General features: G+C 43.6%; 1 protein-coding gene and 1 pseudogene across 1 annotated transcript; one reads left to right on the top strand and one right to left on the bottom strand.

Moving 5' to 3' along the window:
* Window positions 1-177: 177 nt before the first annotated feature.
* LOC145501659 (uncharacterized) lies at window positions 178-15,532 on the top strand. Its single transcript, XM_081481085.1, has 9 exons — window positions 178-551; window positions 1,544-1,682; window positions 3,099-3,505; window positions 4,779-4,889; window positions 5,847-5,994; window positions 6,811-6,968; window positions 7,663-7,799; window positions 8,343-8,406; window positions 8,576-15,532. The coding sequence occupies exons 1-9, from the start codon at window positions 378-380 to the stop codon at window positions 14,324-14,326; spliced, it is 7,089 nt and encodes a 2,362-aa protein (XP_081337211.1). The 5' UTR covers window positions 178-377; the 3' UTR covers window positions 14,327-15,532.
* On the bottom strand, window positions 2,236-2,868 carry LOC145500095 (uncharacterized; annotated as a pseudogene).
* Window positions 15,533-16,204: the final 672 nt, after the last annotated feature.

Genomic DNA, 16,204 nt, shown 5'->3' with positions numbered 1-16,204 from the left:
CGCAGCAAATTTCATGTTCTGTCATTTCCCGCAAAGCTGCCAGCCACCACTACTTGCAATTTTCTTCAATGTGCAGACGATATTTACTATTTTCCTGCAAAGTGCTTTTATTCTACCACAGTTTTGTTAGTCCAGCTTCAATAAGCAACAATAAAAACAGCAGTGGGAAAGATTCTAGAACAACATTAACTTTTCGCGCACGCTTTCGCATTTCCGCGCGCAAATCTCTCGCTTCGTCACTAATTTATTTATTATGACGTACTTCACGTAACTCAGTCTCGAAAAACTCTTCATGGATAGTCTAACACAGTGAAAGAGAGATAAAGAAGAAAATTTAAGTCGTGAAGGACAGAGATTTTAACACCGCTCGTTTCAATATGGACGCCATGGCTTATATGTTTTCTGTGGCTCGCGCGAACAGCTCCAACGTGCTGGAATTTAATCCAGAGTGTATCATGCAGGAAGATTTAATGAGCTTGAGCAGCAAGTTTCCGTTGATTCCCGGATCGCAGCGCTCAATAACATTCTGTACAACTTGTCTCTCGCAAAAGGTGAGATATTTATGAGGAAAGATTCAAATGTCATCCGAATTTTTAGCGTCTTTCGTATTTATTTCGGAAAGCGCAGTGATGAAGCACGTCGCTCAGGGTTGGTGGCCTTTTGCTGTAGTTTTCCAGACAGCACTTTGAAAAGGAAATTGAAGACTAGGCCCGAAAGTACGTTTAATTACTTTGAGTCACAAAAGGCCCAAGATGCCGAGAGAGGAAGTTTTCCTGGTACAAAATTTTTGAAAAAAAAAATGGACATTGTTTTCGTGGTCCGAGTTCCATTTCGATTCATGATTGGCTTACTGATTTGATAGACGGCAATCAAGCCACTCCAATTTGAATTGCCCTGCTTCACGAAAACAACACGGAAGACGCCGAAAGTATATTGTGACTAATGTGAATTTTTGTTCAAGTTCATGTAGCTTGTTGATGGAATTATCATGCTTAAAACAACTCGAAGCTTCCAGCTTTACAGACCAACATAGGTGTGTCGGGATGCGGGATGCGGGATGAGGGTAAAATTGAAGGCGGGATGCAGGATGACAGGCATTTTTATGGCGAGATGCAAGATAAACTATACTTCGGCTGGAGCGGGATTTGCTCATTTTGAGAGGCGGGGTACTTTTAAAATTGACGGCGGCATGCGGACTTTGTATTATTTCTTTTCTCTCTTCGAAATGTCATGCAGCGGTTTTCAGTTGAGTGTCGTAAAACCAAAACCAAAGTAATCACTCAAGCCAATCACAAAGGACACAGAAAGTCCAGTGAACCAATCATAGCAGTAAAAAATATGTGAATACAATACGACGAGAAGCGCGGGAAAACGTGTGCGAGCGTGTTGTGATTGGTTTTGGTTTTACTTCTGATTGGATAAAAAGCGGCGAGAGTTTTTTAAGCCAATCGTGTAGCGTAGTAATGCAAAACCAATAACTTGGACACTCAAGTAAAAACCCTTCCAATATGTTAACAGACCTCTACCTTTACATTTCATGCAGTTACGAGAGATGCCAACCGATGCAGATTTCGATCTGACAGATCCTTACAGTCCCCCGCCACGCTACAACGTGTTACACGATCCACATTTAAAGGAATACTTTCAGAATCAAGCCATGCGACGAAGACTTGTCGAGAAAGGTACTTTACCGGTTGTTTCAAGATTTTGGTCTCGTTTTCGTGGGAGGCGCGGTGGCGTAATGGTTAGCAGGGTGGACTCTGGACCGAGCGGTCCTGGTTCAAGCCCTGACCAGGGCTATTACTCTCCCAGTGCCTTTCTCCACGCAAAAGTGATAATGAGTATAGCGGCGAAGTATTGAGGCGTATTCTGACAGGATGCTCGGGGTAAGTCTGCGATGGACTAGCATCCTATCCAGGGGGGAGGAGCAATACTCCTAGTCACTTCATGCTACAGAGACCGGAATTTTAACGCAGAGAGCTGTGAACCAGTAGGTGCAAAACCTAAAGTGTGGTGTAACTTTAAAATTCAAAAACATGTAGCGCGCATGTTCCAAATCCATCGTCTACAATCCTATTCAAATTTTCCACAGTATCAATGATTCAGGAGCAAAAATGAGTCCGCATTTCTACATCTACATGTACATCTACATTATGGGGGTCTTGCAAAGGGAGGCATGCTCCCATCACTGCAAGACGTTAAATAAAAAAAAAAAATAAAAAGCAGGGTGGGGTGTGGGGGGTAAAAAACCTTTAAAATATATAATAAAATATGTACATAATTTAAAAAGATTACTAAGAAAAGTTAATTAAGATTAAAAAATTAGAACCTAATTGAAATGTCATCATTCTAATCTAAGAGCATTCTTGAATAATTGACTTTTTTTAACATCTAAAACATCGTTAGGTAAGGCGTTCCATTCTCTAATAGTTCTACAATAAAATGAGTTCCTATAGCTTTCTGTGTTCGGAGTTAATTCGATGAACTTGTCTTTGTGAAAAGATCGAAGTTGACAATTACGACTTTTGATATAGCATCGGATTTCTAATGCTGATTCACCATGAATAGCTTTATGTTTTGAAAGGAGGGCCATTCCAAATCGTTAAGTAAATTGGAAACAGTTCCAGGTGTTTGCTGCTAACAGTTCTTCACAAATCTAGCAGCTCGCCGTTGGACATCTTCTATTTGCTTTATATGCTTGTCAATCCAGGAATCCCACACCGGGCTTGCATATTCAAGATGAGGTCTCACTAGTGCTTTATAAGCTAATTCTTTAATTGATTCAGGGCAGTTGACAAGATTTCTTCGCAGAAAGCCAAGAGTTTGGTTTGCTTTGGTAACCTTACTGTCAATATTTACTCCAGACGTTTATCAAGAGAAGTTTATTTGTTGATATGTTTGGGTTGTTCAAGGCCTTTTGGACCGCCCAAGCTATTTTTCAACATTCAGCCTAAACTTTTACCCGAGGATAGTATCGAAAGATGTTTATGTGTAGTTAAAGGGTAGTTGCAAAATCTCTGGTATCTTCAGTGTTAGTTATACATCAAGATTACATTGTATTTGCAGTTTTAATTTGTTTCTACTTTTCTGCTTTAAAGGTTTTATTACGAATAGTGGCTATGTCAAATGTACGCTTCTTGAATTCAACATGTTCCGCCAGTGGCTCAGAAAACTGAAACTGGATCGAGTACATCAGCAACGCCGAAGAGAGCGGCAGATGGAAATACAACTCTGGAAAGAAAGACAAGCCCGTGAACAGCTTCTCCGAGACGAAGAACTTTACAGCATCGTGCGTGAGCGAGAGCAGAAAGCCAGAGACTTAAAAGAACGTGGCGCTAAACGCCGAGAGTTAGATCGGCGAAAATATCTCAAACTGCAAGAGATAGATCGAAAAAGGCGAGAAAAATACGAAGAAGAAAAGAGACGAGAAAGAGATCTAAACGAGAGCTTAAGAGAGAAGAACCTTGCTACAAAGCAAGAGGAAAAAGTCAAAGAAGAAGAAAAAGTTCGTAGGAAATTTTAGATACAAAAAGCTTTAGTATTTAAGTAAACAGGCAATTAGAAACAGTTAAATGAGCTCAGTCACGGTATTTTGAGTTATTTTGGCCACGTACAGAATTACCTTTAAATGAAAGGAAACCTGAAATAATAGTTTACTAAGATAAAAAGAAACCACCAAATAGATAATATTAAACTATAAGGGAAGAAGGATGCTTGAGGATGGGGAAGATTAACTAGGATTACAAACCGCGGACTGAAAAATTTGAAGCTAAACTTTCAAGACGTGCAAACCGTGACGTAGCTGACATAGTTCTAAAGTGTTTCCTGATAGGTTGTTTTTTCGCACGTAAGTAACAGCTAATCAGAAACTATAAACCCCTTCAGAGCATTTGCAACCTCGTTCCCAGGGCTTTTCTCCTAGAGACTGGGAAAAGTTCTGGTAACGAGGCTGGAGCAAGAGACGATGAAGAGTAAGAGAATGGTAATCTATCTCAAGTTATTTTTAGTATGGTACCCAGTTCTCCCTCGGATGTTGCCACGAGCGTTGCGTGGATGTTTTCGTGGAGGATGGAAATGAGCGAGCGAGCAAAATTAACTTCACAGGATTTTCTATTTGTGGATCCTTCTGGAATTTTCGAGCCAGGGTTTGACCTAAAAATAAATTGCGAGGGATTACCTTGGAAATAAGACCTTTTTGGGGATCGACTCTCCCACTCTTCAAACTCTCTGGCTGTTAAGCTATACGATTATCAATATGGAATTCTTCTCTTTGTGAGGGGAAGAGGGGAGGGGAGAAATAGCGATGAAAGCGCAAAGGGAGATGATCCAGTGACGGATCCAGACCTTGAGCTATAGGGGGGGGAGGGGGTAGCTAGACCTTGAGCTAAGTGGGGAAGGGGGCGTTCTTTCTTACTTACCCAGCTGGCTTTTCTTCCTTCGGCGATTCTTTTTACCCAAAAGATCCCCTAGATCCGCCACTGCGATCACTACAAAACTAATTGATAAAGCCAAGGTTGACTTTTTTTTCGGATTATTCAATAGTGTTGGATTTTGCCTTCACAGTTTCATTTGTCAATTTTCAAACAGAGACAGGACACAGTTTCATTCAATGACGGAAACAACCCAACAACGTCCATGCATTTAATAGGTGCCAAGCAAAGGTCCACACGGATCACTTGAGGATGAAAGAAAAATTCCTTTCGTGTATAAATGGTGACAGATACACTATTTGAAGTCATCGTAATGTTTGGTACCGTATTACCTTTTTTGTTTTCTAGGTGAAGAAAATCAAAATCCGTCTTCTTGTGAAACGAAATTCTACCGACAAAGAGAGAGAAAATTTGTTGAAAAAGAGGAGACAAACTTTGATCGAGGAGAAGGAACAAAAGGTAAAAGTTATTTGGTATTCAAGTCATCTGACACAACCTATGAACCCAGCTGCCTGGTCCTCAGGCCCCGTTGCGTTTTGTCGGTGACTGGATGCGCGGTGCTTGATGGTTAGGTCACGAAGCGCGAAGTGCATACGACTTTATAGCGAGTGCAACAGTCCCATAACTCTACGCACACCGCGCCTAAACCGAGCATGGACGCGTGGGGACGAAGCAGGTAACCCACTGCATTCTGCCAAGTCTGTTTGTTTAAAAGCCGGTCACTTTAATTTTGCTTTGAATTACCGTGTATAAAACCCTTGTAATAAATGAGTATGCTTTACATGATCTTCAAATCTAGCTTGTGTTACAGCCACCCTCCTCAAAATAAAAAATTCGGAGAGAGCGTCTGTTTGTCGCCGTTGATAATCGTGTCCTTTGCATAAATTACCTACGCGTTAAAACTATTTCAATGTTATTAATCTGGCTCTGGCTGTTAATCTGAGTAGTCCAGCACCTGTTTCAGACCAGTATTTTTATTGGTTCTGATAAGCTGTAGCTTCTATTGTTTCGAGAGATCGGGGCATCGTTTGGATCATTTATGTATTGTTTCGTGAGCCAATAACAAACGGTGTCTGGACAGCTACAGGCCTTGCAAGAAAGTATATTGATAGAGATTACCTTGAGATTGACGCCTATATGGGACATTTACTCTCGTACTCTTTATCATCCGTTGCTCTACGTGAACCTAAACTAAAATCGGTGTTGGGAGGACTGATTTTGGATGTTGTGCACACATAGCAAATATTTCTATATATATTTTATACTATGAGGGTGCTTGTTGGAACAGGGGCGCTCATCACAAAACACAGCATCAATGATAAGGAGTGAGGGCTGTTTGATAGGAGCATGTATTGTGGTACATGGCTTGGTTTATGTCTACTGTAAGATGTACCAAGTAACATCCCAATTTTTCAGTTGAAAGAGAACTGGAAGCGTCGTTGCTCGCTGTCACTGGCTCGGCAGGAAGAGAAACGAAAACAAGAGGAAGAAGAAAGGCAGGAACATGAACGAAATGTGGCGAGAAGAACATCGATTGTGGCGCAACAACGGCGTAAAAGCCAAGGTATCAAATATTTATGTCAAGTAATACTGCTTTTATAGACATATAATGGAAATTAAGAGAGTTCGAGAAAATTGTCAGAGCGTCTCCAGCGAGAAACCGCCTAAGAGAACTTGAGCTGCGTCACGAGTGCTCTGCAAAATCCCAGTTTCCTTTTATCTGAGTTCACTTTCTGTTATGATCCATGGCTTGCGGCTTTGCGCCGACACCATGATCCAACTAACTTGGGTACCTTGAGATTGGTACCAGATATTTTTTCCCGTTCAGCGAGATTCTTCGGCCGGAAACCGACCAAACGAGCGGCGAACTTGCACAGGTGTTATCGGGAGATCAACGAGGCTGCAATTAGAGGGACATCTGCCCCGGGTTGTTTGAAAGCGCCTAACGCTAACCGAGGATTAAAATTTAACCGAAGTATCAATTTTTCCTGTATAACAATGTTTTCACTTCTTATATTTTGTGTGGATTACTCAAGCTTAAAACTAAAGGACAAAGATGTATAAACAGAAAACCTCACCGAAAAGTTACAAGACTGACAACAAAATTCTCACTAATCCTGCATGAGTTAGCTTAATAGATCCTTGAACAATCCGGCCCTGTATATTTAAATCCGGTTATGTAGCCTTACCCACCACCATATCTCTACCCAAAGCTTAGTGGTTATAGCATTCAACCAGTTGCTGTATATAAAGAATTCTGATATCTACGGGAAGCATGGGGCTGTATGCTTCTATAATCAGCTGATGCAACTGTGGAACGAACTTTTGGATACAATAACTGGTCGAGCGAATCAAAGTGTCTATTTTGTCTGCCTTTTAGTGCAACATGACATGTGTTTGAAAAGGCGACGTAGCACGCTGGAAAAACAGCATCAACAAGCTGAGAATTTCCTGGAGAAAATGAGAGAGAAGAAGCTGCGAGACTTGGACAGGTGGAAACAGAAACACGCACGCATGCGTGAGAGACCCCTGCAGCAGGTTGGTGCGGTTTGGCAAGTTAAAGACAAACTTTCATTTTAATTTTTCTATTTCGCTGTAAGGCTTTCTTCCTTAACACGTTTGCAATCTGATATTAAACTAATCATTTTAGAAGGAAATTTGTTTGTTGGTATTTACAACAATTGATACATAGTTACGAAGGTCTTTTTCATTTAAAACTGTTGTTTTTTTAGTTCATCAGCAGTAAGCAAATGTTTCGTTTTAGAGCAAGATTAGGTCATCAACGTAAACGTGAGCGCTAGTATGCGCTTCCAATCAAAGGCTCTATCTGCTGAATCATCGCTACGCTAAGTGGAAATTAGCGTGACTTCTCGCGTTTGTAATTTGCATTCTCGACGTCGTAGTGGTTATATGTTAGAGTTACGTCCGAGGACACAGTAATAAAGATTTCTTGTAGAATGAAAATTCTTTGTCCGAACGAATCAAAACGACAGAGTTGAAAAATTCATAAGCGATAATTTAAGTGTTGAAAAAAATAAAGGGGTATGCTAGATAAAAACGAATGCTACGTTAACCTACACTGGGCTGATGCTATCCTGCTTATGCAACCGCCTCTTGTCACTCTAAGTCTCTTGAGCTTCGCCCCCCTCAGCGACTTTCCGCCATTTCTGGTGACAGAAACTCCCAAAATCAATTAATCTGGGAGCGCTTATTTTACTCATGTGTTCTCCAGGGACGTAGAAGCTTGCAACAAAGAAAAGAAAGCGACGCGGACCGCAGAAATAGACGCAGGTCTCGTTTGTCAAGCGTTTGGGATTTACAGTCTTCCTTGCGGAGTGAATTTGGAATCGAAGATAACGTAGTTTACAGGTAATACACTAGGTAGCATTGTTGAGCTGCGCAACACAACACCGAGGTATTGCAAACATTTCGATATTTTGCCCAGAGATTTCGCCGGATCCTTTCCCTCTCTAACTTCCCCAGTCCCATCCGTTGTAGGTTGCAAGCTAAGCTAAATAGGCGTCAAGAAAAGGTGCTTTGATCTCAATTATTCCAACTAGTTAGTAACTAGCTAGTAGCTGGAACGTCGGATCTTGTTTGTGCTGTATGGAGTCGTCATGATCCGAATCTGATCAACCTCTGGCTTGGCAACCTGACTTCTGGTAACTGACTTCGCTTCTATTTTGAGTAATCGTGACCTGACTTCTTGTAAGACGGGTCGGCATGTATTGGACGTCAAGGGCCATTCAGACCCTTCCAAACAATTATGTCCCCCATCAGTATCAATAAATAACGAAGAGGGGAAGGGAAACCCTCAAAATGACGTATTAACATACATCGCTCACGTGCGCTTTTTCCAATAAACTCGTCTCACTGGTGTGACTATCTTGTTTGTTTGTTTTTTTTTTTCAGCGGTGTTGTTTTCGCAGGGAGGATGCCCAGAGATGATACTGCGCAAACTGTTCAGCTTGAATCGGTGAGCTGTTTTTGAAGCACTGATTCCAGAAGAGTAGACATATTGCCACTGAGATGATTAACTTACAACATGAATGTCGTTACCAAAGTTTAGATTGCGGGCAATATGATTTTTCAAGAAGCGCTCCAAGTTAGATGGTTTTGCTAACTAAGCGATCTTTTGTAACTAGGTTGCAGAGGAAGAAATGGAAGAATTAGACAGGTTTGAGAAACTGTGGTCAAGGTTGGAGACCGAGTTTGCCTTGCGAGAGAGAGTCCATTACGTCGTTTTCGGCATAATATCAAACGCTGAAGAAGTTTTGGATCACCAAGAGAGGCAGGAAACCTACAGGAAAATTCCCGATTACGTCCAGGGAATTGTAAACGCAGCTCAGGCCATCTTGGCCAATGAACAGACAAGCGATGGCGACGTAAAAGCAAAGGTGCGGAAATACATACTTGAGGTGATTGATGGTGCATCTCTCGCTTTTGATGACTCTGGACTGTTGCTGTATTCAGACGCGGGAATAAGGCGTAAGGCTCGAGAGTTCGTGACTAACGCCATTGAAAAGGCTAGAGAGTATGTTACCATTCGCAAGACTGCCAAAGAAGTTGTAGCGGCTGCTACTAACAGGGCTGCTCAAAAAGCCACTCAGGAAGCTTCTAAAGATCTTTCGGAATGTGCAGAAAACGTCCTAGCGGCTGCTATTATATCAGCAATGCGGTACAACAAAGACAATCGTGAAATGATTGCCGCGAAATCTCTCGCAGTTGATGCTGTGAATGCAGCGAAAGCATCGTTAGAACGGTTATACGGCGTAAAGTTTGAACTCGTCGCCGGTAAGCAAATGGAGTCTTATGCAATCCGATCGGCAAGCCTGGATAAGTGTGCGAAAGAAGTTGCAGCTACGGCTATTATTTCTGCTACAAGATCATTGGAAAGAGTCACCAGTAGGCATGGGTACGATGTGATAGCAGCGCGAACACTAGCGGCTGACGCAGTTGCAGCCGCAAAAGCTTCCCTCGAGAGGTTGTATGGCGTAAACGTTGAGACGGTAGACGAAGATCAGGATCATTCTGAGGCAATTTGTAAATGCCTGGTGAAGTCAGTAAAAGAACTCGCCAAAGCTGTTATCAGTCCTTCTGCGCGATTACCACAGGAATCCACTAGAAAGGATGATTTTGAAAGTTTGACAGCGCAGTGGCTTGCAAATGATGCCATACGAGCGGCAACGGAGTCTTTGGAGAACGTGTATGTCGCAAAAGTTGAAAAGGATCGCAACGACGAAGCTGTGAGGGAAATTGCGGCCGCTGCAGTTATGTCAGCTGCACGTTCTTTGGAAAAAGACTCTGTGGGCAGCGATCGTAATCTGGCAATAGCAGCACAGGGATTGGCTAGCAACGCATTGGATTCCGCAAAGGCATCTGTCGGTTGGATTTACAGGACAAAAGTTGCACCAGAAACCGAAATTGAAGGAAAGGCCGACCAAATTTTCCGAGGACTAGATGAAGTTGCAAAAGACATTGCAGAAGCCGCTGTGAATTCGGCAACACAATCCCTAGAGCATATCGTGGAGAAAAACGAATGGGATGTGACAGCAACAACCCGCAAGCTAGCGAACGATGTAATTAACTCTGCAAAGGCATCATTAGAGAGGTTGTACGGAATCAAGAGTGAACCAGAAGAGGGACCAACATTGACATCACCAGAAACATCGGAGAGCTCCTTGGAAGATCCATTATCTTCTGCAAACGAATCGTTGGAAAGTGTAAATGGACACGAACACGACTTGTGGATAGCTGCACAAAGTCTTGCTAAGGATGCTCTGAAATCAGCATCAACATCATTGGAACGCCTGTACAGTATGGCAAATCAGATGGAAGATAACATCAAGCACACTGCCTTGGACATTTCTAAAACCCTAATGGATTCTTCTGGAAACCTTCGGCAAAAACTTGAGAAGGAAGGACTTGTAGTGGCAGCTCGGGATCTTGCATGCAATGCAATTGCGTCGGCCGCCAAAGCCTTTCCAAAACTGCACGAGGACGAGATGTCGTTGCAGGACATTGCTGGTACTGATGCAAGCCTGCTGAATGCTGCAGAGAAAGTGTCTACAGTGTCTGTTCGAGCTTCTTTAGGCGAGCTCTTTGATCGTGGTTTCATTGGCGGTCTGGAGTTGGACGAGGCCACAAGCTATTTGGCGACCCATGCAATGATATCTGCTGAAAACCTGATTGACACATTACAAGGAGACACCGGGACGCTGGATCTAGATTTGGAGATTTACAAGGCCGCAACTGAGCTGTCATCGAGTGTGGGTGTATCGGCCGACGGGGTAATGGCTGGTTCGGCCGATGAACACCATCAGATTCGATTAACGGACCGTGACCTTAATCCCGGCACCTTGCTTTGGAAGGTTACTACTTATGTTGAAGGCCTTATCAACGGTGCATTGAGAAATCTTGGGGCAGCGGAATACTACGTCGAGGTCATTGACGGTCCAGACCAATATGAAGTCCTTACGCATGATCAGGCTCGCGCAGCCGATCTGAAATACAGTACATATGTTAACGATAGTAACCGGCGAGAAATCCTAGTATTAAGAGCTTCAAAAATCGTCAACAATGTTGTGGAGAACGCCATGGACATTGTAAAGACACGGATGGCTAGTGAGGCGTGTTTTGTTGGTCAATCCGTTGCTGATGGCAGTCCACGTAATGCCCGATTCACTCGCCGAAGAAGCCGTTCCGTGCACTTCAGCAACAAAACAATTTTCCGTCCTCGCCGGGACAGCTATGTTCCACGTGAAACAGACTTCTTGAGTACAGCGAATAGGCCTCCAACTCCGCGTTTCCGAAAGGGTCGTGCTGACTCTGTTGCCACACAAGAAAACCAAGAACTCGAGAAAGAATTGGAGATTCCATCGGCAACCGACTTAATCATTGCTAATACCTCTGAAAGTGGCCTCGTTCGACGTCGTTCATCCGACCCTGGGCCAGAATGTCACTTCGAAGATGTCACATCTTGCCAACCACAGCGCTCGGCATCCGATTCAAACATCGACATCAACGAACAAGGGACCTCTATAAACAAAAAAGTGTCTGTGTATGATATCATTAAGAGACGAGAAGAAATAGCCAGCTGCGAGATCTCCCCTAGCGATTCATATGTTGTCCTTCCACAGTTAAACCCATTAGAGCGTTTCCTCATCGCAGCCCGAGTCGAGTCCTATGAGGTTTTGTGGAAACAGAAGAGGGCAACTCCGTCGGTGACAAGTCTTCCATCCTTGTCCCCTAAAGGCTCATGCGTCGCCAGCGAAAGTGTTGAAGAAGGTTATCCTCGTAAAGAATCAAAGAATCTCCTAGTGCAGTCATCGTCTCGTTTGCCAGAAATAAGTAGCTCTGCTTCCAAAATCTATGGCAGCTCGTTAAGTGTAAGCTCACTAAAAGGCACGTCAATACATCCAAAACGGACCTCATCACCGCAGCTCAAGAAATCGCCTAAGGCGTCTCCTAAGACTTCAAAGGAGTCAGGCAAACTGTCTGCGAAGCCATCCACAGAAAAAACCTTGCAGTCCCCCCGTGCCTCAGTGGGTAAAGTAAGAGTGAATTCTAATACCTCACTGGGTAAAAAGGAAGGTCGTTCCCGACAGAATTCTTTGGATAACGTGACGGCGGTTGCTCCGAAAGCTTCAACGTCTTTACATCGTGCTTCAAACACAAAGGTGATTCTCTCTCCAGGTGGCTCACTGACGAAAGCAAATTTGTCTACGCGTAAGTCTACAGAGAGAGCAACACTGCCCAAGCCCACACCGTCTTCAAATCAATCGTCACGTCAAAGTTCTAAACTGGTCGCCAATGTTTCTACAGAGAAAACGGCGCCCTCGTCGCGTGCGTCTTTAGGAAAAGGAAAAGCGTCTCCGCGAGTGTCGCTGGAGAAGGCGGCGCTGACTCCACGTGAATCGACAGAGAAGGCAGTTCTATCTCCTCCAATTTCAAGCTCTATAATTACATCTTCACCCCGTACCTCGAGCGAAAGGGCAGTTATCCCCTTAAAGACATCGAAGGAGGTCTTACTGTCTCCACATGTATCTGCTGTGAACGCAACATTGCCTCCCCGTGGTTCCAAAAGAAATATCACTCAGTCTCCACGCGCATCTACCGAGAACGCGGTGTTGTCTCCACGTGTTTCCAAACGAAAGATCAACCAGTCCCCATGCGGGTCTGTCAAGAGCACAGCTTCGGCTTCGAGTATTTCTAAAAGAAACATCACGCAGTCTCCAAGTGCGACTACTGGGAACACCACATTTTCTCCAAGTGGTTCGAAGCAAAAAATCACTCCGTCTCCACGTGCATCTACCGAGAAAATTGCTTTGTATCCACGCGTTTCCAAAGAAATATCTTCGCGGTCTCCACGCACGTCCAACGAGAACGCAGCATTATCCCATCGTGCTTCTGAAGAGAAAGTCATGCAGTCTCCACGTGCGTCCACCGAGCACACCGTAATGTCTCCGCGTGTTTCCAAGGGAAAAGTTACTCAATCTCCCCGTAATTCTGCGGAAAGCGTAGCATTATCCTCACGAGCTTCCGTGGGAAAAGCTGCAGAATCTTTAGGTGTAGCCGGAGGAACAGAACTTTCTTTCCATGCGTCCAAAGAAAATTCTCTGGCGTCTTCTCCAGTTTCTTCAGAAAAGACAGCAGCATCTTCTACATCAACAGAATTTGTTCAATCAATAGTGAGTGTTCTGAATGATGACGGTGTGACACCTCCCAGTGCATTAGACGAACAAACCGCGACTGTACAGCATACATCACAGGACAAGGTCATTCCGTCCGTTACCAAACCTGATGACGTAGTTTCCACTTTGCCCAAAACACCCAACATTGTGCTCGGAACGCCTCCAAATCAGTCTGCAAACTGTCTAGATTCTCAGGATGCGATGAAAACGGAACCAACTGAGATATCTAAAACGCTTTTGAAAGGACCATCGCATTCTGGTGCAATGCTGTTACAAGATTCAACTTCTTCAGCTCAAAAGCTTGAGAAGGTAGTTGAAACTGATGGGAGCAAACTATCTGTGAAGGATACAGCACTAATACCAGATGTTTCCCAGCAACAAGAGAGTGACCGCCCTGATGGGAACAAAGATGAAACGGGTGGAGAATCTATGGAAGCGAAACACATGGTAGTTAACAATAGCCTAAAGGGAGCTGATTATAGCCTAGAGCGTCTTATCCAGGACAAAAGATTGACTCCTGAAGGAGCCGAAGCTGATACACGCCCGGCATCTACCGCTGACATTGCAGCCTCAAGAAAGTACATTGATTCAACAGGGCCACAAAGAACCTTCCCTGCTCAACTAGACACTAATAAGAGCGTCAAATCTTCGCTGGTGGAAGCGCCTCCTTTCATGGCAGAGTTGCCAAGATCTTCTCGTGAAAAGGTGGCATTGAAGGGAAGTGGTGTCGACGAAGAAATCTTCCCTTCCAGGAAAAAACCTGAAGGTGAAGACCAAAGCGAGTTGGAGGGTGTTACGTCTGATGATGGGATCCTTTGCGGGAAGAAAGGGGATGGCAAGCGGTTTCAGGGTCCTAGTACAATCAAGAAAGAAGCAAACGATTTTGAAGGCTACCCCACTTATAGAAAAGTGAGCGTTTCACGATCCATCCACGATACAGTTGATGATATCGTACAAAGAATGTTAGATTCAACTGACGAGCCTAATTTAGGACCAGAGAATTCCTGGCCTTCGGGTTCGGACCCGCTTGAAGGGTTGAGGCGGGACAGCGAGATGAACTTTGAGGCGCCAAGGAGGTTTGGAAGAGAGAGAAAGGTTTCTAGGACAGTGATAGAAACTGTGGACTTCATGGTTCAAACTGTTTCATCTTCTGATGAAGGGAGGCCACGCCAGAGTTCTGGAAGACAGTTCAACACAGGTTAGTAGCTCTTAATTGAATCTTAAAACGCAATCCACGATGCAAAGCAAGTCGAAGACGTATGTACCAGTGACTCCGGGTGGAATCCGGTTGAACATTTTCTTAGCTCGACGTTCTAGAGAACCTGACCTCTCCTAATAACTTCATGGACACCTTTTGAGTGTTTGTCCCATAGCGATTCTTTCCTGTGAAGTTTTCTTCCTCGGCACACTTTTGGTTTGATGAAATACTAGTTGATGACTGACAGTCATCAAATAAGTCAGTTGTCGTGCATTTGAAAACTTTCATTGATGTTTGACAGTGTTAATCAACAAGGGGCTGGAGGAGGGAATACAGCCGAGCTCTGTTTACAACGACATCATCTAAGAGAAATTGTCCGTGCTAAGTTTGTGTCTGAAAGTTTGGACCATTTGGAGATCCAGGGTACGAAATTAAACACACAGAAGTGAATTAAAAATAGTTCCGCTCGATTAATAGCTCCATCTCTAAAGGGCCTAAAGATGCTAACCGGAATTGTATTTTAATCATCGATTTTGTTTTTTTCACTTTCACAGGCATTCCAAGGACGGCGTCCTCCATAGAAAGATTCCCCAGGGGTACCACCACCTCAGCCCAAGACATCTCCTGTGTCTACGGAATCAACCCATCACCTCCTTTGGGACCCCCGCCGAAGCTTCCTTCTCCCAAAAGGTCCCGTTTAAGGGCCACACCTTCCCAAGACTCTGTTGGGCTGCGAGCTACGCAGTCAGATTCAAGCATACTCAGTTCATCCAGTGATAAAGCCGCTGACCTCAGACCTAAGGTGTCCGCAGCATGGCTTGAAGACGTCACCGCTGCAGGTGGAGACGCGTCTGTTAGGTCCCAATCCCCAAAGAGACCTTCCTCGAGCCCAACTTCCTCGCAACTTAGACGCTCCTCGGTGAGGCTTTCGGTGAAGAATTCCTTGGATGGAGTTTGCCTTGAAACAGACGGTTCCCTGGGGAAAATGAATTAAATTTCTAAAAAGAATGTTTTAATTAAAATGACAATTACTATCTTGCGGGAGATCTTCTGGCTTGAATGAACTGATACACTATCCATGCAAAAGAAACTTGATCGTCAAGTTACATTGGCTCATTTTTTGTTTTCAAAAATATTTTTTCTGACTTTTACTTCGTTCAATAATTAACGATTTCTTTTTTATTTTACTGTGCAGAATTTTTTCGCCCATTTGTCTTGATTTTCATTAGTTTGTTCAAAATATCATTTTCTTTGTAGTCCTAAACGGACATGCCCTAGCAATAAACAATCTGTAACAACTATTTGCAGTTAAATAAAATTTTTGTTCTTTAATCACTTTTCTTTTATCTTTTGTATTTGTACTTACAAAGATCTATCTGGCAGATTTTAATTTTATTTTACGCGAATGTTTAATTCTTGAAATTTTGAGGTGGTATCATAAAGGTAGAATTTGAGGAAAACGCCATTGACGTCATGGCAGTCATATTGGTGTCCCCAAACAATGAAACAGCGGCCATGTTGGTCTCCCAAACCAATCCTGCGGGAGTTAAAATCTTTTCTTATGTAAAGACTTCCTTTTGTGCCGATAAATTTGCATGGCTGTTGGCCACGTCAGTGAAACGCTCTATCGAGGCCAGAGGGGAGTCACGGGAAGAAATAAAGGATCTGAATACCGGTAAAACCAGAGTGAACTCTTAGTGAACCCTACTCTACCCTGCCCTAGAGAGGACATTATTCCTTAGGGTGCTTCGGGAGAGGGAGGGGAAGCCGTCTCTCGCTCTGAGTGACCTTGGGCAGTTTTGAAATCGTTCAACCAAGGATGCGATTCAGTCTCGACATTCGTGTGTGGAAAAAAGAAGACAACATTTTCACTTGAAACAAAA

The sequence above is a fragment of the Orbicella franksi genome, chromosome 10 (assembly GCF_964199315.1).
Source record: "Orbicella franksi chromosome 10, jaOrbFran1.1, whole genome shotgun sequence".
Taxonomy (NCBI): Eukaryota; Metazoa; Cnidaria; class Anthozoa; order Scleractinia; family Merulinidae; genus Orbicella; species Orbicella franksi.
Note: the sequence above shows the minus strand (reverse complement) of the source record. Positions and strands in the feature narration are given on the sequence as shown.